Source organism: Dictyostelium discoideum (genome assembly GCF_000004695.1).
Source record: "Dictyostelium discoideum AX4 chromosome 4 chromosome, whole genome shotgun sequence".
Taxonomy (NCBI): Eukaryota; Evosea; class Eumycetozoa; order Dictyosteliales; family Dictyosteliaceae; genus Dictyostelium; species Dictyostelium discoideum.
This window is the reverse complement of record NC_007090.3, coordinates 1,338,192-1,363,739: the sequence shown is the minus strand read 5'-3', so window position 1 is coordinate 1,363,739 and position 25,548 is coordinate 1,338,192. Positions and strand designations below refer to the sequence as shown.

At 24.4% G+C, this 25,548-nt stretch overlaps 8 protein-coding genes across 8 annotated transcripts; 4 read left to right on the top strand and 4 right to left on the bottom strand.

Moving 5' to 3' along the window:
• Positions 1-1,136: 1,136 nt before the first annotated feature.
• On the top strand, positions 1,137-8,575 carry mybU (myb domain-containing protein; the record flags this gene model as incomplete). The annotated part of the gene is made up of 4 exons (XM_633732.1): positions 1,137-1,411; positions 1,503-1,570; positions 1,681-8,334; positions 8,427-8,575. 4 exons carry the CDS (start codon positions 1,137-1,139, stop codon positions 8,573-8,575), a joined length of 7,146 nt encoding a protein of 2,381 aa, XP_638824.1.
• A 223-nt stretch (positions 8,576-8,798) lies between these two features.
• On the bottom strand, positions 8,799-10,832 carry DDB_G0283951 (hypothetical protein; the record flags this gene model as incomplete). The annotated part of the gene is made up of 2 exons (XM_633731.1): positions 8,799-9,148; positions 9,266-10,832. 2 exons carry the CDS (start codon positions 10,830-10,832, stop codon positions 8,799-8,801), a joined length of 1,917 nt encoding a protein of 638 aa, XP_638823.1.
• A 998-nt stretch (positions 10,833-11,830) lies between these two features.
• Positions 11,831-13,228, top strand: DDB_G0283949 (hypothetical protein; the record flags this gene model as incomplete). The annotated part of the gene is made up of 1 exon (XM_633730.1): positions 11,831-13,228. One exon carries the CDS (start codon positions 11,831-11,833, stop codon positions 13,226-13,228), a length of 1,398 nt encoding a protein of 465 aa, XP_638822.1.
• Positions 13,229-13,288: 60 nt separating this feature from the next.
• Positions 13,289-14,389, bottom strand: DDB_G0283947 (hypothetical protein; the record flags this gene model as incomplete). Its single annotated transcript, XM_633729.1, has 1 exon — positions 13,289-14,389. The coding sequence occupies one exon, from the start codon at positions 14,387-14,389 to the stop codon at positions 13,289-13,291; it is 1,101 nt and encodes a 366-aa protein (XP_638821.1).
• A 1,124-nt stretch (positions 14,390-15,513) lies between these two features.
• DDB_G0283945 (hypothetical protein) lies at positions 15,514-18,591 on the bottom strand (the record flags this gene model as incomplete). Its single annotated transcript, XM_633728.1, has 1 exon — positions 15,514-18,591. The coding sequence occupies one exon, from the start codon at positions 18,589-18,591 to the stop codon at positions 15,514-15,516; it is 3,078 nt and encodes a 1,025-aa protein (XP_638820.1).
• A 742-nt stretch (positions 18,592-19,333) lies between these two features.
• On the top strand, positions 19,334-21,211 carry DDB_G0283943 (aldehyde dehydrogenase; the record flags this gene model as incomplete). The annotated part of the gene is made up of 4 exons (XM_633727.1): positions 19,334-19,555; positions 19,683-19,920; positions 20,096-20,355; positions 20,444-21,211. The coding sequence occupies 4 exons, from the start codon at positions 19,334-19,336 to the stop codon at positions 21,209-21,211; spliced, it is 1,488 nt and encodes a 495-aa protein (XP_638819.1).
• Positions 21,212-21,589: 378 nt separating this feature from the next.
• Positions 21,590-22,033, top strand: DDB_G0283941 (hypothetical protein; the record flags this gene model as incomplete). The annotated part of the gene is made up of 2 exons (XM_633726.1): positions 21,590-21,777; positions 21,913-22,033. 2 exons carry the CDS (start codon positions 21,590-21,592, stop codon positions 22,031-22,033), a joined length of 309 nt encoding a protein of 102 aa, XP_638818.1.
• A 288-nt stretch (positions 22,034-22,321) lies between these two features.
• DDB_G0283939 (hypothetical protein) lies at positions 22,322-25,477 on the bottom strand (the record flags this gene model as incomplete). The annotated part of the gene is made up of 1 exon (XM_633725.1): positions 22,322-25,477. One exon carries the CDS (start codon positions 25,475-25,477, stop codon positions 22,322-22,324), a length of 3,156 nt encoding a protein of 1,051 aa, XP_638817.1.
• Between the last annotated feature and the right edge of the window lie 71 nt (positions 25,478-25,548).

The window sequence follows — 25,548 nt, the reverse complement described above, 5'->3', positions numbered from 1 at the left end:
AAAAAAAAAAAATTAAAAAAATTAAAAAAAAATAAAAATAAAAATCTCGTAATTTTTGTTGGTTGATTTAATTTTTTTTTTTTTTTGTTTATAAATTTTATTTTTAAACAAATATTTTAATTTTTTTATCTTTATTTTTATTAATATTATTTTTATTTTTTTTTTTAAAAAAAAAAAAATTAATCTGAGAATTTTAAGAATTAATGAAATTTAATAGATTTAAAAAACTAATCATCAAATCAAAACTTAATTGTAAAATACGTAATTTGATTTTTATTTTGATTTTGGTCAAGTCACGTGCCTTAAAAAAAAAAAAAATAAAAAAAAAATAAAAATAAAAAAAAAAAATTCGAAAAAATTAAAAATAAAATAAAAATCAAAAAAATTAAAATAAGAAAAAAAAAAAAAAAAACGACACAAAAAGTGGATAATTTTCACAATTCTCACTGGTAGTTAGTGTTTTGGATAATTATACATAAAATAAACGACAATAACAATCAAAAATAATAATAATAATAATAATAATAATAATAATAATAATAATAATAATAATTATAAATAATTATAAATAAATTAGAAAAAAAAAATAATAAATTTATTGTATATTAAATCAAACCCCTAAAAAGTAAAAAAAAAAAAAAAAAAAAAAGAAAAGGTTAGATCTAAAAATATATATTTTTTTTTTTTTTTATTATTTTAAATTCATACATACATAATTTAAATTATTTATTATAATAATAAAAATATTTAAATTTTCTTTATTTGAAAATTATTATTATAAAAAAAAAAAAAAAAAAAAAAAACAATTGTTTTAAAGCCCAACAATTTATATAATATTTGCTTTTTTTAGTAGTTTACCAATAGCCATTAATAATTTTTATAATTTTTTTATTTTTTTTTTTTTATTTTATTTTATTTTTTTTTTTTGACAATCCTCAAAGATCCTTTTTTTTTTTTTTTTATTAATTTTTTTTTTTTTTTTTTTTTGATAAAAACTAACCTCTAAAATCGCTAAATTATTAAATCACACCCACCAAATCATAATAATTCCAAATTAAAATTTAAAAATATATGGTGTCAGTAGAAATTAATAATAATAATAACAATAATAATAATAAAAAAAGAAATAGAATAATATGAAAACAAAAGCACATAATGAGGATGAAGATGAAGAAATTGATATTATGAATAATAGTGATGGGGATAGTGACGATGATCAACCATCAAAATCTTCTTCAAAAGTTTCTCAATCCTCTTCAAAAAATAAAAGGAAAACATCATCTAGTAAATCTACAAACTCTACAATTGAAGAATCAATACCACAAACTATACCAGCACCATTATCAACAACAATAACTCCACCAACTTTAACAATGAATACTTCAAACAATTTTGAAACAGAAGAACAAAGGTAAATTAATATTAAAAAAAAAAAAAAAAAAAAAAAAAGAATTAAGAAATACTAATCTCAAACTTAAAAAAAAAAATAAAAAAAAAAATAGAAAATATAGACTACAATCAGAATCATTAGCACAAGATACAGCATCATTATTTGATGAAATACAAGATGGTAATATTATAATTGGGAGAAAAACCCAAATTTTTTTTTTTTTTTTTTTTTTTCCAAAATGTTTCCCTATAAAGCTAATATTTTTTTTTCCATTTTTTTATCATTATTAGAACTTGATGATGGATTTAGGTCATTGTTAAGTGGAATTGATATAACAACATTACCAAATTACTCAATTGATAATACTAATAATAGGTCAATTATAGCATCTAGTAGTGGAACAGTTAATAATAGCAATAACAATAATAATAACGATGGTGGTATTTCAGAGGAAAGAAAGAGATTAACAGCATCAGCACCAACAATACCGACAACCACATTACCAGCATCATTACCAGTAAATTTATCATCGTCAACATCATCAACAAATATTTTAAGTGGTACGGCATCACCAAAAAAGAGGAAATCAAAAGATGAGAATACAACAATAAATGAACAAGAAAATGTAAATAATATTAATAGTGGCAATGTAAAAAATAGTAAAAATAATAGTGGTAGTAGTATTAGCAGTAGTATTAGCAGTAGTAGTAGTAGTGGTAGCAGCAGCAGTAAATCTAAAAAATCAAAAAAATCAAAAAATGAAGAAAATAGTGAAGGTTTTGTTATAGCGGAGGATGAAAATGATCATAAATCATCTTCAAATAAAAGTAATAGTAAAAAATCATCATCAAATAAAAGTAAATCACCATCAAATAAAAATAATAATAAAAAGCTACCACAGAGTAGATCAATTATAAACTCTAAAAAATCCACAGAATCAGAATACGATTCATCAGATAGCTCTGATATGGATTTAGATGTTAACATTTCTGATTGTGATTCAGATATTGAATTCCCTTCATTCACATCTCAAACAACTAAACCCAATAATAGTAACAGTAATAATAATAATAATAATAATAGTATAAATAGTACAATTCCTGCTAGTAATAATATAAATAGTGCTAATAATAGTAAAACTACAAACAAAAATATAACTTCAAATAAAAAAGATAATAAAGTAATTTATAATGATGATGGATCAGATTCAGAAACACCAATTTTAACATCAGTTAAAATACAGAGAGAACAACAAATACCACAACAACAGCAACAGCAACAACAACAACAACATCCACAACAGCATCCACAACAGCAACAAACACAAAATAATAATAATAATAATAATAATAATAATAATAATAATAATAATAATAATAATAATAATAATAATAATAATAATATTAATATCAATAATAATAATAATAATAATCAAGCATTTTCAAGTTTAATATCATCACATACAGCTCATATATATCCTGAGCCACATTTTCATAGTTTATCATTTTTAGCACCATTTTCACCACTTGGCTTACCAATTGCATCACCAATGTCACCTGGTTTATTGGATTTGGTATCATTACCAAACTCTTGCTCAGTACCACCTCTATCACCTCTATCACCTTTATCACCTTTACTTTCACCTGTATCACCATCTTTTAATGCTAATAATAAACATAATAATAATAGTTTAACTAATAAAAACATAGATGCAACTATGATAACATCAATAGCGCCAATAATGGACAAAACCTCAACAATAACAATAACACCAATTTCAACAACGGATGATGTTTCAAACAACATTTCAATAATATCAAATAATGGAAATAATTTAATAGCGAATAATGAAAATGTTACAAACATTAATATAAATAATAATAATAATAATAATAATAATAATAATAATAATAATAATAATAATAATAATAATAATAATAATAATAATAATAATAATAATAATAATAATAATAATAATAATAATAATAATAATAATAATAATAATAATAATAATAATAATAATGGTGATGAAATGTCAATTGAATTTAGTACGATTACAAGTGGTATCACTGGAAGCGGTGAAGCTGGAAGTAATAATAGTAATATCAATAGTGGTGTTATTAATACATCAACATCAATATCAACACCAACAATAATACCAACACCAACACCAACAACAACAATAGCAACAACAACAACAACAACAACAGAATCAATAAATCAACCAAGTATATTTAGTAATCATATAAGTGTATTTAGTAATTTATTACCAACAGTGATACCAAGTGCAAATATTGAATTGGATGATATTATGAATATACAATCATCATCATCTTTATCAATAAATTCACCAATATCATCACAATCATCACAATCAATAATTTTTTCACCAATTAGTAGTGGATCAAATGTAATTTCAAATAACTCAATAAATAATAATAATAACAATGCAAAGAAATCAAAAAGATTCTCAATGAATCCAAATGTTCAAAAACATTTTCAACCAACTATTTGGCATGAAGAAGAAAAGTTATTATTTAGAGAATTATTTTGTGCATATGGTAGAGATTGGCAAATGGTTTCAACATTAATGTGTGGTACAAAATCACCAACTCAAATTAAAAACTTTTATTATGATGTTCGTGTAACTTTATTAGCACCATTTTTTGGTGTATCAGGTGATGGTGAAACTAAATCTAGAATTATGTTACCAGAGATGGAAAAAGATATAATAATTAGTAAACCAGAACAAAATGTAAATAGTAATAATAATAATAATGGTGGTGGTAATAGTTTAAAGGATGGTTCTAATGGTAAAAGATTTCAGTCATCATTATCTTCTTCGAATGGTAATGTTGGTGGCAGTGGTAGCGGTGATGATGACGTTAGAGTTAAAAAGAAATCTAGAACCGCAAGTAAAAGGTCATTTAGATTCTCACGTATTGCTAATGAAACTAATAGGACACCAAAAAATCAACCAAAACCAAGTAAGAATAAAGTTTTACCTGAAACACCACCAAATGTAAAATATCCAGTTGGTTCAGCTTTATTTTATTTTTATACAAATCCTGAAACTTGTCCAGTTGGTAAATGGTTTGAAGTTAAAATTTTAGAATGGGATAATAATGCTCAAGTACCAGTTTCAATGATTAATCAATCTTCCAATTCTTCACCTGTAAATAATAATAATAGCAACAATAACAATAATAACAACAATATCAACCCTTTAGAGAATATGGAAATAAGTTTCACAGAATTAAATAATGGTATTGATAGTAGTATGGTAGATTTTACCGCTGGTTTGGATTTAGATTTATTAGGTTCAGCAAATGATTCAATGGATTTAAATACTGACGTAAAAATCCAACAAACTATAACCACCTCATCTACTACTACTACTACTTCTACTCCTGTTTCATCATCATCATCATCATCATCATCATCATCATCATCATCATCATCATCATCAACAACAACAGCAACAGCAACTACTACAGGTAGTGCAAAAAGTAAAAAAGAAAAAGAAAATGTAAATAATAATAATAATAATAATCTATCAAATCAAGAAACAACGATTGGAACTAAATATAAAGCAGTAATGTTTAATATGAATAAAACAAAAGGATTTTGGGTGTTTGAGAATGAATTAAAAGAGGAAATGGAAATTGGACAAGAGATTTGGGAATTTAGTGCCGACCCAAATGCAGAGGAAGAAATGATTACAATTTCATCAAGTAATAGTAATAGTAGCTCAAATTTATCCTCATCATTAAATAATACTATAATTTTATTATCAACACCAACTCCACCACCAATGCCAATTCCAGTATCTACAACTACGATTGCTCCACCAATTTTATCAACAACAACACCTACACAGCAGCAATTTCAACAACTACAACCAACACAACAACTGCAACAATTACCACCACCACCTCCACCCCCACCCAAACCTCCAATTGATAATACAATTACAGTTAGTTCACCAGTTGATTTAACAATTCCTTTAATTGAGAATCAAATGATTGTTGGTGGTAATGGAAATTGTTTTGTAAATTGTATAATGGGTGAAAATAGACCAAATGGTATTCAAACTCAAGATTTGGTAATCAAATTAGTTGAGTCATTATATGTAACAACTGATAAGTTTAAGATTCAACAATATTTAGAACAAAAGTTAGAAAATACAACTGCACCAAATACAAAATTCCCATATTACCCATTTCCTTCTTCTACTACTACTAATTCTGCAACATCAACACCAACATCAACACCAACATCAACCCCTTCAACATCAGCATCAACATTAACACCAACATCAACACCAACATCAACACCAGTACCTGCACCAACATCATTATCAACACCAACTTTAACATCACCAGTTTTGGAGACAACAACAATAATACCATCTGATAATAAAGAAAAGGATATTAAAGATGGTATTTATAGTATTAGTAATATTATTTCAAGTGAATTATTAGAGATTCCAACATTTTCAATAGAGTTTATTAGTTCAGGTTCACTTTCAATAGTTTCAAAACAAAAATGTTTCTTTGAGGCTATTTCAAATTCTTTTGAAGAAAGAGAAATCGTTTCAATCAATTTCAACTCAATTTTTAATACCTATCAATTCATTTCAAATATAAACGATAAGGCATTCATCATTCAATTGTTTGATAATATTTTAAAGGCTTCTGATATATCTGTACAAAAAATAATTGGTGATAAACCACCTCCAGCAACTATAACTCCAATTTTGCCACCTAAAACTGAAGTTACACAAACAACACCACCATCATCATCATCATCATCATCATCATCATCATCATCATCATCATCATCATCATCATCATCTACAACAAAAAATAACTCCACTACTATTGTAAATAACACTGATTCAACTAAATTTGTAGATGTAAAGAAAGAACAACTCACTACAGTTCCAATTGTTAAGCAAGAATCAAATTCTCCATCAAAAACATTACCACCATCAAATTCTCCATCAAAAACATTACCACTATCAAATTCTCCATCAAAAACATTACTACCATCAAATTCATCTATTCCCAATAAATCTACACCATCACCAATACCCAAACCAACTACATCTTCGACCACTTATCCAGTAACAACATCAAATCCATCTTCCAAACCTCAAACCCCAATTCCAACATCAAATAAATCACCCGCCAAATCGAATACTACCACAACTCCAGCAACCACAACCTCAAATACATCAATTACACCTACTCCCAAACCACTCACTCAAACAACCACTTCAACTTCAAACCCAAATAACTTGACTCAACCAACCACTTCAAATTCAAATCCAAATAACTTAACTCAACCAACCAATACAACTTTAAAACCATCTCTTCCAAATCAAAATACAACAACAACAATAACAACAACAAAACCAATGGTTAGTGCACCAACAAACTCAACTAATCAAAACACAATTCCAAATGCAACAACAAAACCGCCACCAGTGGTCAATAAACTTCCAGCCAATCCACCTCTAAAACTAACACCTCCACCAAACTCAAAAATTCCAGCAATCCTTGCAACAACCACTGCTAGTAGAGCGCCAGCACCTCCTATTCCAAATGGAGGATTGGTTCCAAATTTAATTATAAAACCTGCTTCATCTTCTTCAATTATAAAACAACCAGCAGGAAATATATCAACTCCATCTGCAACCAATTTTAAACCAAACCCAACTCCAAATGCAAAGCCATTGGCTGGTAACACATCAATTCCATCAACTACATATAAACAACCAGCAACTGGAGTTTCTAATACCTCAACCATAACTCAAGCAACAACAACAGTTCCAGGAACAACAACCACAACTAATCCAAATGGATCAATTCCTCCAAAACCAAGTAATGGATTGGCTGTTCCAAGTAAAACTACCACAACAATAGTTAATGGGCAAACCGTTGTTACTACAACGCCTATTAACCCAAATTTATCAAAACCAAAAATAATTATGATCAATGGTCAAAAACTTTATGCTTGTACTTGTTGTTTAAGTAAAAATCCACCTGGAACCGTCATTCCACCACAATATATATCTAAACCAGTTTCCAAACTATCAACTACCACATCTACCGTTGGTGGAAAACCAGTTGCAAATAATATGACAACAACAACAACATCGTCAACATCAACAACAATGACAACACCAACTTCAACTAATACAACTACTAATGGTACCCCACAACAAAGTACTAAATCAATGATTAATAATGGATTAACACCAGGATCAAATTATAAAACAGCAGCAATTATTCATCCAAAACCATTATCAGGCATACCTGGTGGAAATACATTATCTGGCAAATCACCAACGCCATTAACTATTAAACCACCTAGTGGTTTAATACCTGGTAAAATGCCACCATCATTATCATCATCATCAGCAAACCCCATATCAATTACAAACAATACAACTTCATTATCACAACAATCAAATACAACCAACACAATGCCTTCAACTGTTTCACTTTCTAGTGGCAGTACTAGTATAAATTCCAATAGTAGCAATAGTAAATCTTTAAGATCACCAAAATCATCTGATAACGATGGTAAAGAAAGTAAAAAAGAAAGAAAAGAAAAGAATCTTGATAAAGAAAGCGGCAAATCAGATAGGGAAACTAAATCAGAAAAGAATGAAAATAGAAAAAAAGATAAAAATCATGATAAAGATAGCAAATCTGATAAAAACCATGATAAATCTGATAAAAACAATAACGATAAATTTGACTCCAACAAAAATGATAACGGAGCAATTGTAACTTCCCCATTCAACCTTTTATTCAATCCAGATAAAAGTCCAATTCCTTATAAACTATTTATTGGTAAAAGAGAATTACTTTTAGAATGTAGAAGATTATTAAGAATTCAATGTTCAAGAATTAGTGAATTAAATAAACAAAGTAAGTAGTAAAAAAATAAAATAAAAATAAAAATAATTATGGTAATCCAAATACTAACTTTTTTTTTTTTTTTTTTTATTTAAAAAATAAAGATATTGAAAGTGGAAAAGATACAACCGAAGTTATATCAAAAATGAAAGATTTAATTAGTGAATTATCATCTTTTAAATTTTTGTTATTAGATATTGCATCTGAAAGATATAAACTTTATAAAAAATCAATTGGTATATATGATTTTTAAATTTCATTGGAAAAAAAAAAAAAAAAAAAAAAAAGATATTTATAAATAAAATCCAAGTAGTATTACACTTTTTTTTTTTTTTTTTTTTTTAAGGGATTCTTTAAAAAAAAAAATAAAAATAAAAAGAATAAATCTAATGGGGGGTTTTTTTTTTTTTTTATTATTTAAATTTGTATATAACAACAATTATTATTATTTATTGTATAAATATTTATAATTTTATTTATTTGGAAGTCATAGTTTTTAAATAGTTTTGAGAATTTTTCAATTCTTCTTTTTTTCTTTCATTACTCCATTTTAATAATGGTGCCATAATATTAATAATTTTTGGAAGTGCAATTTCAGCTTTATCATGATCCAAGAATGATAATCTTGTTCTTCTGCCAATAATATCTTCAGCGGTACAAGCATACTCTTTTTTAACACCATAGGTAACTTCAGCTTCAATATATGGATAACCTTCAACTAATCTTTTATTTGAACCATTTTCATTTGCTAATTTTGCAACAAATGGTGCTTGATCTCCATAACTATGTGCTAAATGTTCTGCAATATCTTCTGGTAAATTAAAGTCTATTTTTTTTTTTTTTTTTTTTAATTAAATGATTTTATATTAATATTATAAATTTGAGGTAGATAGATGGATAGATAGATAGATAGAAATATTTAAATATTTATAATATACTTTACTTTTAATTAAATATTGATTTAAAGTATTATAATATTTTTCACCACCAATTAATGGAAGATTTTTAGTTATACAACCTTTTGGTGTGAAAATGTCATGTTTTGAACAGACGAGATTTACAGTTGCTTCAGCCATTGAACGATAAGTTGTCCATTTACCACCAACGATTGTGATTAAACCAGATTCAGACATACGAAGTGAATGACTACGAGTTACTTGAGATGTTGATTTTTTATTATCACCTTGAGCTGCTGGTTCATCACTAACCAATGGTCTAATACCAGACCAACAAGCTAAAACTTGAGATTTATCCAATTTCACATTTGGATTACTATACTCTTTAATTGAATCAAGAATGAATTCGACATCTTTTTCTAATGGTTGAGGATTTTCAATGATTGGTGATGGATCATCGGTGGTACCAACTAAAGTTTTACCTTCGAATGGGAGAATGAATAATACACGACCATCCTTTGTCTTTGGATTTAAGAAACCTTTATCTGATGGTATTAAATTACCAGGTAACATAATATGAACACCTGAACTTGCTGTTATAATTGGATCAGCACGTGGATCATCCAAATTTCTAATTGAATCACAATATGGACCAGTTGCATTTACAACACATTTTGCAGGTACTGAATATTTTTTACCTGTTAATCTATCTCTAATAACAACACCTTTAAGTTGTTGTTGCTTATTGTTATTATTGATTTTATCATCCTTAATTAATTCTACAACTTCTGTATAATTTAAAGTTAATGCACCTTGTTGTGCTGCAGTTAATGCAAGTGAAACATTCATACGTGAATCATTATGTTGACCATCGTAATAGACAACAGATGACACTAAACCTTCACGTAGGAATGGGAATTCCTTATAGGTTTGTGCACTTGTTTGAAGATATGATTTTGGGATATCATTAAATGGATAAAAGAAATCATATAGTTTACAACCTATCCAAAACTTTGATGCATCAAATATTGAGTAGGCTGGAATTACAATTGGCAATTGACGTGATAAATGTGGTGCGTTATTCAATAGATTGGATCGCTCACGTAATGCTTCTTTCACTAATGTCAATTCTGATGGTTTTAATTTCATAATTGCACTCTCTAAATATCTAATACCTCCATGAACCAATTTTGTAGATTTCGAACTTGTACCACTTGAAAAATCATACTTTTCAAAGAGTGCAACTTTCATACCACGTGATTGTGCATCCAATGCAACACCTGTACCAGTTGCACCACCACCAATTACAATCAAATCTAAATCTATCAATTCTTCTTGATTCTCTTGTTCATTCAATTTCTGCTTATTATAAACTTTTGATAATTTATTTAATTTACTTAATTGTTCATCACGTCCAAGTGTTTTACATTCTTGAAAATAATCAAACATTGTAATTTTATTTTCATTTAAATCATTGATCATCTTTTTTGATATACTTTCTCTTTCTTTTCTATATTCATCATATGCTCTATTACCTGAAAATGCTGAAATTCCAATAACTGCCACACCTGCCACAACTAATGGTTTAAAAGATTTTGACAATAATTGATTCATTTTCAAAAATTAATTCTACTAATATACATATATAATATATATATATTATTGGTATTATTATTATTTTATATAAATAAATAAATAAAATAAATAAAAAAGTAATAATAAAAATTTATTTAGATATTAAAATAAAATTTTTAAATTAGGTGGTATTTAAAAAAAAAAAAAAAAAAATTAAAAATTAAATTTAAAAAAAAAAAAAAAAAAAAAAGGTTAAAATAAAAAAAAAAAAAAAAAAATGAAAATCATGATAAATCATTTTCGAAACACGAGAAAAAAATTGAATACCAACGAAATTAGGAAAAAAAAAAAAATTAATTATTATGCGCAATTGGATTGTTTTAAAACCGAAATTTTATTTAAAATAAAATAAATTTTTATTTTTAAATAATTTAAAATTTCAACAATTCCAATACTATACCTATAGTATGTTTGCAGATTAATGAAATGACAACAATTCAAAATTATTTTAAACAATTGAATTCTTTATGATGAAACAAATGGAAAATATAAAAAATGGAATGACACTTTCAAATCTTATAAACCAATTACTAAAGAAAAAGTATTTGAAGGTGTTGATGAAAATACACCAATTGAAAGAAATGCTGAATAGATATCCATTCAATCATAATCGCATTTAGTAATAAAATCAAAAGGTAATTTAATTAGACAATTCAATCCAACAAATAAAAAATAATTTTTCACAAAAATAAAAAAAAAAAAAAAAAAAAAAATTTTTAATAATTATTATTAATTTTATATGATTTTGTGTATTTTTGAGTGTTCTTTTTATATTACTAAATTCAAACTAAAAATAAATAAAATTAAATCATTGTTAAAAAAAAAAAAAAAAAAATGAAAAATAATAAAAAAAATTTTCATTTTTTTATTTTTTTTTTTATTTATTTTTCGTGTTTATATTGATTTCGTTTTTTTTTTTTTTTTTTTTTTTTATTTTAATTAAAAGATTGTAAAATTAATTTTTTATTTTCTTAACAATGATACGAAATTTATTACCACAAATTATAAATAAACAACAAAGCATAATAACATCAATAAATAGAATTAATATTAAGCCAACAACAATAAGATTATTTTGTACCAACAATCAAAATAATCAAAATAATAATAATAATAATACAGATAATGATTCAGAAATAAATAAAAAAATTTTATTAGCCAGAAAAAAAAAGAATAAAAATTCAAATATTAAAAAGTTTTTAAGTGGTGAAGATAAGGAATTAAAAAATATAATTGACGAAAATAGAAATAAAAATTTATCATTTACACCACAACAACAACAACAGCAACAACAACAACAACAACAACAACAACAACAACAACAACAACAACAACAACAACAACAACAACAACAATTACAAAATAAAATAAAAAATGAAACAAACACAAAACCAAAAATGGATATTCAAGATACAAAAGATATTTTAGGATATGCAGGTCAAGAAGAGATTGCACATGGTATTTTCATTAATAGAGATTTAAGTAAAAGTGATAAAAGATTAACAATTGTTACAGCATCAGAGAATAAAGAATCTGAAGCAAAAACATTGGCAAACTTTTTAAAATTAGAATATTTACCACTTCAACAAGTTTTAAAATTACCAAATGAATTATTTACATATCAATCAGTTTTATTCGTCCAACCAAAAGGTGTAACATTACATGATTTTGAAGCTTGTTCACCACCAACATCATCATCATCATCATCAAGAGGAGTAGGTAATCGTAATGTTAGAAAGATGATGAACGAAGTACTTTTAGATTATACTGAAGGTTCAATTGCACATCGTACTGAATTTGGAAAGAATAAGAGATCACCAATAATTAGATCAACTAGTTTATCAAAAAATGTTCATCCAAAAACTATTTTGGATGTAACTGGTGGCTTGGGTAAGGATGCTTGGATTTTGGCATCATTCGGTTCAAATGTAACAATCATTGAAAGAAATCCAGTATTGGTTTATTTAATTGAGAGTGCATTATCAAAAGCATTATTAAATCCTGATACTGCACAGATTGCAAAACGTATAACATTAATTCATAAAGATTCAATCGAGTATTTAGTTGAAAGTCTTAAAAACTTGAAAGATGATAATGCACCACCACCACCACAAGTAATCTTTATGGACCCAATGTATCAACCAAAGAAAAATGAAAAATCATTATCAAAAAAAGATATTAGAGCAATTAGAAAATTAGTTGGTGGTGATAGAGATTCAACAACATTATTCGCTTTATCAAGACGTTTCGCTTCAAATAGAGTAGTTTGGAAACGTCCAAAAGGTACTTTACCATTTAATCCTGACATTGAATATAAATCTTCTGATACTTGTTTTTATGTTTATTTAAAAGATAAAATTACAAAAAATACATAAATAAAGTAATAATAAAGTACCTTTTTTTTTTTTTTTTTAGTTTTTTTAATTTTATTTTATTTATTGACCTTCTAATTTTAAAATTAATTTAACAGCATCATAAACATTATCAACTACATATTTTGCAGGAATTTCAGGATGGTTAGTATCACCTTTGAAACAGCCAGTTTTAACTAAAATACTTATCCAACCTTCATGTTCTAAATTGTTTGCACCTTTGATATCAGAGTATGGATTATCACCAATTGCATAGATATGTTTTAAAATACAACCATCATTGAAACCAAGTTTTGAAATTTGATTTGAAATTATTTGTTTACCATATTGATAGGTTAATGGATAAGGTTTACCATAGAGTGTATAAATTAAATCTCTACCAGTTTGAGTTTTAAATAAAAGTTTAATACATTCCAATATTGCACCCATTGTATAACGTGGTATTACAAATTCACCAGCATAGGAGAAATCTGGATTACAAATGTGAAAATCAATCGATTGAACATCTGCTCGATTGATATAATCTTTTCTTAATAAACCATCTTTACTTTGTAGTATATCCGATACAATTTGGATACATTCACCCCAATCGATTGGATCCTCTAATAAAATGATTGCTTTAATTGGTAATTGTTTCTTTGCTTCTTTGATAACATATTCACTTGACACACCTTGAGTCCAAAATGTTGAATATTTAGATGGACAAAGGAATGGACGTTCTTCAATATATTGTTGAAGTGATTTATAATTTTTAAAACCATACCAGTCTGCTAATTTCTTTGAGGTTTCATGTGTTTTACTAATTAATAAAACATCGTAATCTTTATATTTCTCTGCTAACGGTCTCACTGGTGTATGTGCTACCATAACTTTATCACTTGGAATATTGTATTGTAATACTTTAGAGATTTTATTTGCTTTCTCTTCTTCTGTGAATCCACCATTATTTGTCATAAATATATACGGTATCTTTGGTTCACTTGTTTCTTTATCTTCTAAAAGTTTTAAAGCTTGTGTTGCATTTGGTATTATCACTCCATCTCTCATTAATACACCATCAATATCAAATACAATACCAAATGATGAATCATTGGTTGTTGTTGTTGTTGTTGTTGTTGTTGTTGTCGTTGTTGCTGTTGTGGTTTCTGTTTTATCAATTGCCATTGTTTTGTTTTTTGTTTTTATTTTTATTTTTTATATTTTTAATTTTTCGTTTTTAAAATTTTTTTTTTTTTTTTTTATTTTTATTTTTTTATTTTTATTTTTTTTTTTTTTTTATTTTTAATTTTATTTTCAATTACTAATTTTGAAAAATTGGAAACATTTAAAAGGAGATCTTTTAAATTGAAATTGTTACTTAAACTAATTTTAATTAACTACCTTCAATAAAAAAGAAAAAAATCTTTGGACGATAACACCACGTGCTTTTGGGTTTTAAAGTGTTTAAAGCTTGCATTTGGTTTTTATATCGAAAAAAAAAAAAATTAGTGTGTCAATTGACTTTGCATATTTTTTTTTTTTTTTTTACATTTGCAAAACAAGGTTTGAAATGAGTGGTGATCATGTTTCAGATGATTATTAATTTTCGAATTTTCAAAATTTTTTTTTTTATTTAATAAAGAAAATTTTAATGTTTGTAATATAAAATATATATGTTCAGTTTAAAAAAAAAAAAAAAATAAAGAAACAATTTTAAACAACAAAATGTACATTTATGTATTTTATGAAAGTATAAAAAAGTAAAACAGATTTTTCAAAAAATAAATTATTTAAAATAAATTTTTTTTTTTTTATTTTATTTTAATAATTTATTTTTTCTGAGACGGAAAAAAAAAAAAAAAAAAAATAAATTAATTATAATAGATCAATCTATTATTATTAGTTTTGTATAATGTTAATATAATAAGTATTTTTTTATTATAAAAAAAAAATAAACGAAAAAAAAAAATTATGAAAAACTAATTTATTTTTTCCTTTTCTAACATTTTAATAAATTGGTCAAAAAAAAAAAAAAAAAAAAAAAGACTAATTAAAAAAAAAATATAATAATAAAAAACAAATAAAAATAAGGAATTGGATTATATATTATATATTATATATTTTTTACTTTATTTTATTTTATTTTATTTTATTTTTAATTATTATTAATTTTTTATTATTTATTTATTGTGAAAATCATTCAAGTTTATTTTATTTTATTTTATTTTTTTTTTTCCATTTTAAAATATTTTAAATTACAAAATTTGAATATTTTAATATTTAATAAAAAAAAAAAAAAAAAAAAAAAATTAAACAGATAATAAACCTTCATTAAAATAATTTTCAATTCTTTCCTTTATTGAATTAACTATTTTTTCACAATTTGGAGATTTTGATAATAGACTTTTTGATTTAGTATCTAATTCCAAATTATAATTATGTTTTTCATTTGATTGATCGAATTCATCCAAAAATGAGTTTATAAAATCTTCATTACCAAGTGGAACAATTGTATTTATATTTTTTAGTGATGTAAAAATTTCATTTACTGAATGCCTTTCAAATTCAATATTAGATTTATTTAATGAGCCATTATTAATTTTAGATTGAACAAATTTTATCTTTTTATAATTTAAATTTTTTACTTCACCAAATGTAACAATAATAACATCTATTCCATAATTATTATACTTATTATTAATAATAGTACCATTACTTAAATAATTATTTAATTTATTTTCATTGATAATTTTATTTAATGAATAATTAAATAAATAATTTGAAAACCAATCTGTGAGGTTAGAAATTTCATTTAGGGAATTATATGAATAAAATCTAAATCCCAAATTATTATACATAAAATCTAAAACTTTAATTGATTTAGCTTCAGAGATTGATTTATCTATTGAAATTTGACTAATATTATTTTCAAATATAAATTGAATGATATTTGTATCTTCAGATTTAATTGCATTTTTTAAAATATTATTACTTTGCCAATTGAAAAGACTTTTATATTTTTTATTATTAAAATAATATTTTAAAATCAATTCATTATTTGGTAAAACTTCTTTATCAGGTTTTGAATTATTATTATTATTATTATTATAATTACCACAACCACTACCACTACCACTACTATTGCCACTACTATTGCCACTACCATCAAATGAGTCTGAATTTCTTAATAAAATATCACCAATTTTATCTAAATCTGTAGTTGAAATTAAATCTTTATTTGACAAAACATGTTTAATTATTTTAAAAGTTGAAACAATATTAATACATTTGAATGATTTTTCAATAAATTCAATTTGTTGTTGAATTGGTGTTGAATCTAAATTAAATAAACCACCAATTGGTTCTATATAAAATGATTGATATCTATGTTTTTCAAAGAATGGGTCATCTGATTTTTTACATAATTCACCAATAAATTCTAATATAATTATATCTCCATATTTCATTGATATTTTAATTAAATCATCAAGAATTGGATAACACCTTAAAATTGATTTTTTTTTAGATAATGAAGAAGAAGAAGAAGAAGAAGAAGAAGAAGAAGAAGAAGTTGAAGATGATGATGATGATGACGATGATGGATTTTGTGGTATTGGTTGTGAGTATGGTTGTTGTTTAATTACTTCTTGTAATGATTGTGTAAAGAATAATCTATCAACTAAATGATACTCTTTATGGGTACAAATAAATTCAAGTACTAAATAAGACCATTCTGAAGTTTCAATATATTTTTTAAAACCATATCTAAAGAAATCAAATATTAATAATCTTTGTATTTCTCTTTTTAAATTAAAATCATTATAGTTTATTAATTCCAAAGGTTCTGAAATATCTCTAATATTAATTGAATTACCTTGATTAATTGATTTTAATTGTTCTTGTTCTTGTTCTTTTTGTAATTGTAAAAATGTTTCATCTTGATTTCTTCTAAAAAGTAATGATTGAATTTTTGATTTAAATCCACCACCACCACTACTAAAACAAATTTTTGAAATTAAATCAGGTTGTTCAATTACTCTAATACAATTTTCATTTATTTCAACATATTCATTTTTATTTAATATATAAAAATAATCATCTTCACAATTTAATTTTTTATCTACTTCTTCTTCTTCTTTTTTATTTTGATTATTATATTCTAATAAATAATTTAATTTTTTAAAGATTGACATGTAAAATTGATTTTTAAATGAAATTGAACAAGTGAATAAAACATTTTTAAAATAATTTATAAATTGATCAAAGATGGTATCATAATTTGAATTTTTGAAATTTATTTTAAAGTAATTTTCTTTTTCTGAATTATTATTAAATGTTTTAAAAAAATATTCAATATATTTTGAAAAACCAATTTTTAAACTTGACAACATAAATAATAATGGTGAACCAGTTTCATAAATTTTCTTTAATGTATTGAATTGTAATTTCAATAGATTTGCATAGAAATCATCGTAAACTCCACTATATAATTTAACAGGTTCATAATTTTTTACATAATTTGGTGATAATAAAAAATCATTTATAATTGAATCCCTATTATCTGATATTAAACAATTATGTAATATTCTATCATTATTAAATTCTTTAATACCAATTACACAATAAATGAATTTAATTGTTTTTAAATTACCAATTCTTAATGCAATATCTAAACAATTACAATTATCCGTTGGTGTTTTTAAATATTTTGAAATTATAATATTATTATTATTATTTTCATCGGATTTTTGTGATGATGATAATAATAAATCATCATAAATAATTTTAAAAAATTCAAAACAACCTGTAAATATTGAAAATAAAAGTAAACTAATTTTTGAAAAATGAGTTTCATTATCTTCAAGATCTGACTTCATTAAGATTTCTTTATTAACACTATAAAATTTATTTAATAAATTTTTTAATTCTTTATTTTCTTGATATTCATTTTCTGCTGTTACTGATTCTGGTTGTTGTTGTTGTTGTTGTTGTTGTTGTTGTTGTTGTTGTTGTTGATGTTGTTGTTGTTCAAATTTTTCATTTTCCAGTTGATCAAGTTTTTTAATTAATATTTTTAAATTTGAATATTTAAATGTTTCTTTAAAGGTAAAATTATTTTTAATTTTATCAATTATTAATGGAAAATGATTATTCTCTATCATCCATTCAAATGATGCATTATCATATGTACGTTTTTGTGAAAATAATTTTGTTCCATCAAATAAACTAACACTATTGGTATATTGAGAATTAATTTCTCTAACTAAACCATAAATATATTTTAATAATACTTTATTATTAAATACTAATTTATATGATTTATAATTTTTATCATAATTTTCATTTGAACATTGAGATAAATTATTATTATTTTCACCACCAATCATTTTTAAAATTTGTATTTAAATATTATCAAACCAAAAAAAATAAAAAAAAAAAAAGTGGAAAAAAAAAAAAAAAAAAAAAAATAATTAAAAATAAAAAAAAAAAAAAAAAATTAAAAAATATCAAAAATTCATTGAATGTAACAAATCAACCTTTCAAAAATAAATATCTTTTTAAACTTAGTGAGATTTTTATATAAAAAAAAAAAAAATTCTTTTAACGATTGGCATAAAATAAAGATAATATATAAAAGGTGATTATGTTAAAAAATGTTTTTTATTAACATTATGTTTTGGTAAATATTAAATTGTATGTAGAATTTGGTTTTGGATGTTCAATAAAAAATAAATTAATAAATTAATAATATTATTTTTTAATAAATATTTACGTTAATATTTTAGAGGTAGAAAAAACACACTAAAAACGTTTTTTTTTTTTTTTTTGTTTTTTTTTTTTTTTATTTAATTTTTGTAAATTGGCAAACACAAAAGAAAGGTTGTCTGTGTGTGTACAGATATATATATAATAAAAATCCTAAAATCATTGTGATTAACAAAAAAAAAGTTAACTTTTTTGAAAAACTTTTTGTCATTAATTAATTTATTTTTTTTTATTTTCAAAACCCTGTTTTTTTTAATTTTATTTTATTTTTTTTAATTTTTTTTTTTTTTAATTTTTTTTTTTTTAATTTTTTTTTTTATTAAAAACAATATTGTTCGGGTGAAAAAACATTATTAAAAAACAATGGAAGAAGTTATATATTTTAAAAACTTTATAAATGGTGAATATGTTGAACCAATTGACCATAAATATATGAGCAACTATGATCCATCAGTTGGTAAAATCTATAGTAATGTCCCTGATTCAAATGAGAAAGATATAAATGAAGCAGTAAAAGCAGCAAAAGAAGCATTCCCAATATGGAGTTCAAAATCAGCTCAAGAAAGATCTGATATGTTATATAAAGTATTTTTTAATAATAATAATAAAATAATAATAATTAATAATAATAATAATAATAATAATAATAATAATAATAAAATAATAATAATAATAATTTTTTAACAAAAAAAAAAAAAAAAAAAAATAAAAGATTGCAAATGAAATAGAGAGAAGACTTAAAGAATTTGCAGAGTTAGAGAGTAGAGATCAAGGTAAAACCATTACAACAGCAACAACAATTGAAATTCCAAGATCAATTTATAATTTTAGATTCTTTGCAGGTGCAATCTTACATCATCAAAATGAATCTACTGTTGGTCCATTACCAAATGTTTTAAATTATACATTAAGAAGTCCAGTAGGTGTTTGTGGTTTAATTTCGCCATGGAGTAATGTATCTAGTTTTTAAACAACAACAACAACAACAACAATAACAACAACAACAACAACAACAACAACAACAACAACAACAACCACAACAACAACAATTATTATTAATAGTGGTAGTGGTAGTATAATAGTAGTAATAACTAACAAAAATTAACTTTTTTAATTATATTTTAGATTTACCATTATATTTATTAACATGGAAGATTGCACCAGCAATTGCAACTGGTAATACATGTGTTTGTAAACCATCAGAAATGACACCAGCAACTGCTCATTTATTAGGTGAAGTGTTTAACACTGTTGGTTTACCACGTGGTGTTGTTAATATTGTTTTTGGTAATGGTCCAAATGCTGGTAGTCCTTTGGTTAGACATTCAGATGTACCTTTAATCTCTTTCACTGGTGGTACAAAAACTGGTGAAATCATTCAACAAGTAAGTTTAAAATTCTCTTTTTTTTTTTTTTTTTTTTTTTTTTTTATCTTATAAATTACTAATATTTTTTTTTTTTTTTTTTTTTTAGCAAGCATCACCATTAAATAAAAAATTAAGTTTAGAATTAGGTGGAAAGAATCCAGGTATAATTTTTGATGATTGTAAATTTGAAGAATGTGTAGAGACATCAGTAAGATCATCATTTTCAAATCAAGGTGAAATTTGTTTATGTACATCTAGATTATATGTTCAAGAAGGTATCTTTGATAAATTTGTAGAACAATTTGTAGAAAAGACTAAAAAGATTGTTGTTGGTGATCCAAAATCTGAAAAGAGTGGAATGGGAGCATTAATTAGTGAAGATCATTTGAAAAAGATTGAATACTACGTTCAATTGGCAAAAGATGAAGGCGGTACAATTTTATGTGGTGGTAAGAGACCAGAGTTATCCGCTATTTTCGGTGGTAATGAAAATGAAAATTTAAAGAATGGTTATTTCTATGAACCAACTGTTATCATTGGTTTAAATCCATTAACTAGTAGAGTGTTAAAAGAGGAAATATTCGGTCCTGTCATTACCATCACTTCTTTCTCAACTGAACAACAAGTTATTCAATATGCAAATGATGTTGAATATGGTTTAGCCTCTTCATTATGGAGTCAAAATGTTGATCGTTGTCATCGTGTAGCTTCAAAGATTGATTGTGGTATTTGTTGGGTTAATTGTTGGTTAATTCGTGATTTACGTACTCCATTTGGTGGCGTTAAAAGATCCGGTATTGGTCGTGAAGGTGGTGATCATTCAATTGATTTCTTTACTGAACAAAAAAATATTTGTATTAAAATTGGAAATTAAATTTAATTTCTTCCACTTTTTTTTTTTTTTTCTTTATTTTTTCTTTTTTTTTTTTTTTTAGAATACAGGGAAAAAAAAAAAAAAATCTTTTTTTTTTTTAGAATACGGGAAAAAAAAAAAAAAATCTTTTTTCTTTAAACAAAAATTAAAAAAATAAAAATAAATAAAAAATGGTTTTAAATTCCACCAACATTCAATTATATTAAAATCAATTTCCAAAAAATGGGTTTTTGATATTTTTTTTTTATTCTGGATCCAAAAAGATTTTTTTTTTTTTTTTTTTTTTAGAATTTAAATTCAAAAAAAAAATTTCCATTCTTACTTGTGTTCATATTAAAGTTTAAAAAATTATAATAATAAAATATAAAAAAAAAAAAAATGTCTAACTATCAATTAGATATCCAAACGCCTCTAATCCAAGAATCATCATCAAAATATTTTTATCCATTACAACCACATACCTATCATGAAAAACAACAATACCCAAATGGCATTAAACCTACAACACATATTCAAGAAAAATATAAAAATGATTATATTTACTCACTTACATTTTTTATTTTAGGGTAAATATTTTAAATTGACAAATAATATTGATAATAATAATAATTTCATATAAATATGTATTAATTTTTATTAATGTACATCTCCAATAGTATCTTTTTTTTATTTCCACTTTTTTTCAATATTTTTTATTTAAGATCACCCATTTGCAAAGTTAGAAAAATTGCATTTATCTCTCTATTACTTGCAACTGCATATATTGTTATTCCATATATTTTTGGGTTAATTTATGTCTTTGCAAATTTAAAAAAATTGTAATAAAATAAAATAAAATAAAATAAAAAACATAAAAATTTTTTTTTTTCTTTTATAAAATATTGTTTCATTTATTGGTTTTATCAATTCACACGATATTTAATAAATATGAGTTTTTGGGAAATAAAAAAAAAAAAAAAAAAAGAAAAAAAAAAAGAAATAACTAAAAATAAAAAACATTCAAAAAAAAAAAACAAAAAAAATATTAATAACCCATCTTTTTTAGAGAATTAAAAATTGAGTATTTGTTATCCATAAATATGAAATATTTGATTTTAGTTTATTTCATATTTAGTTCCTTTTTTTATTATTTGATTGTTGATTTGTATTTGGTGAGTCTTGGATTACAATAACTTGGGGCTGTGTTGGTGGTTGTTGTTGCTGTTGTTGTTGATGTTGTTGTTGTTGTTGATGATGTTGTTGATGTTGTTGTTGATTTTGTTGTTGGTGATGTTGTTGTTGTTGTAATGGCGTTTGAAATGTTTGAAATAGTGATGTTGGATTGTTTCCAATGCTCCTTCTTCCATTGACTTGTGGTACAACTTGTTGCTCATGGAAATCAAATGGTGCTGGATTAAACAATGGGAATAGTGAAGGTTGTTGGAGTATTAGTAGTTGTTGATTTTGTTGTGGAGTTTGTTGTAATTGAGGTGGTTTTGTTATCTTTTTGCTTTGCTGATTTTGTACTGGCTGTTGATTTTGTCGCAGTTGGTACATTTGAAAATTATAAATTTCTTGTTGTTGTTGTAATTGTTGTTGTAATTGTTGTTGTAATTGTTGTTGTTGTTTTTGTTGTTGTTGCTTTAATTGTTGTTGAAGATGCTTTTGTTGTTTTTGTCGTTGCTGCTGCAATTTTTGTTGATGTTGCATTTGTTGTTGTTGCATTCGCTCTTGGTGCTTTTGTTGTTGTCGTAATTGTTGTAGTTGTTGTTGTAATATTCCTAGTTGTTTCGTCCTATTAATGATTTGATCTGGTGGTAATAGATGCCTTTGTTGCTGGTGGTGCTGTTGTTGTTGTTGTAGTTGTTGTTGTAGTTGTTGTTGATGTTGTTGTTGTTGTTGTTGTTGTTGTTGTTGTTGTTGTAAATTATTTATTTGTTGGGTAATAATTTGGTATGCATTTAAAATTTCAGTTTGTTGTTGTTGGTGTGGTTGTTTTAAATTTCTTATAAAATTTTCTAAATGATTTTGAATTTCTGGAATAGTAAGGATGACTCCTGTAGGTCTTTTTATTTTTTTTCTTGGAAAAAGACCTAAATTTTCATTATTATTTTTGTCATCATCAATTTTAAATACTAGATCTTGAATTAGGTTATGTATAGCTTTGTGAGTAGTTGAAAGAAAATTATTGAAAGCAAAATGTTTAGATTGTCTTGGAGGTAATCCAAAATTTGTAGGGAGAGCACCATCCATTACCTGTCTTAATTGTTCGTACGTCAATGGAATATGGTGAGGAGGAGGATGTCTAAGATGTGCTGGATTCATCATGTTTGGTGGCATTTGAACACCACGTACATGTGGATCTTTACCACAAACACAAGGAAAAGTTTGACCACAATTATAACAAAACTTATGTTTACAAATACAAACGATATGCATACAACCGGCAGTTTTCTCGACCCATCTATGACATTGAGGGCACTTTTTAAACTTTTGATGCTCTACGAAATCTTCAAACAATTGATCACCCTTTCCATTCTCTTTTAACCAAGATTGATATTGTTCACAAGAAGAACCAGTATGAAAATCGGATCTACATTTGAAACAGTATCTATTGTTACACTTGGGACATTGAAAATCTGTAGAATCACCTTTCTCCCAAAAGAAAATATAACCACAATCGGCAGTTGGGCAAAAACTGAATAGATCTGGATTGATTTCAATGGTTTTTTCAAAACTGTAATCTTGATATTTGATTATCAACTCTTCATCTATCAATAACTCTAAATCTTTGATTGATAATTCATTCTTACATTTAAATCCTGGACAATTGATTGGATACTCTTTATCATTGATTTTACTAATACAATATTGTTGATAACAATCACGACACACCAAATGATCACAATCGCCTTTGATCACCCTATGCATTTCAAATGAAGATGTTTTTGTTAAACAAATTATACAATCTACCATTTTTTCCTCTGGAAGATCTTCAATTTCTCCAAGATTAGGTTGTTTATTTGGTGTTGTATTTGTTGATGTTGATGTTGATGTCGATGTGGTCGTATTATTTTTAGTAGGTGTTGCTGATGTAGTGATAGTTGTAGTATTTGTAGATGTTGTTGTTTTTATAGGTGAAGTAGTTGTAGTTGGTGTTGTAATTGTTCTAAAATTGTCATCATCTTCTAAAATGTAGATTTGTGAGGAATTAATTTCAGTTGTATTACTATCTAAACTTGATATATTCCTAGTTCCACCACCACCATCATCATCATCATCATCATCATCATCATCATCATCATCATCATCATCATCATCATCATCATCATCATCATCATCATCATCATCATCATCATCATCATCATCATATCCTTCAAATTTTCTTTTTACACCAGTTAATTTAATATTATCAGATTTTGGTTCAGACTCACGATGAAATCGATGGCCAAATTGTGCTGCTTCTTCTTCTTCTTCTTCTCCTTCTTCTTCATCATTAAATGGTAAAATACAACTATTCTCTTGGTTTTCATTTTTATTAAAATCATTATATTCGTCATCCTCATCCTCTGTATCACTATCTAAAATATAGATACAATGTTCTTCTTTTTTATTATTTTTACTATTTACAACTAATATTGATTCTTTTTTTATCTCTTTATTATTTACATATATTGTATTACCATTTCCATTTCCATTACCATTACTATTACTATTACCATTACCATTACTATTACTTTTACCATTACCATTACTATCAAAACCATTATTTAAACTTTTAATATTATTATTATTTGTTTCATCTGTAATAGACTCCAAATCTACCAAGATTATCTCTTCTTTTTTATTATTATTAATATTATTATTTTCTTTATTATTAATATTATTGTTATTATTAATATCTTTATTAAAGCTTTCATTTTTATCGTTTATAGTGTCTTTAGTTCTTTTATTTGGTTGTGTTTTAAAATTATCGTTACTAATATTTATATCACTATTACCATTATTACTATTATTATTATTATTATTATTATTATTATTATTATTATTATTATTATTATTATTATTATTATTATTATTATTATTATTATTATTATTATTATTCTTTGTTATTTTATCGTTGTTATTTTTATTATTATAACTATTGTTATTGTTATTAGTTTTACTCATTTTTAAAAAATTGTTAAAATCATCCTCATCATCGTAGTCATTTTCAAAGACTTGTTTGTTGATAACCGGAGGGTCTTGAAAAGGATTTTTATAAACTCTTTTTTCGTTGCCTGACATTGTTAATAAATCGAAAGGCAATTAATTTTAAAAAATATATAAAAAAAAAAAAATAAAAAAAATAAAAAAAA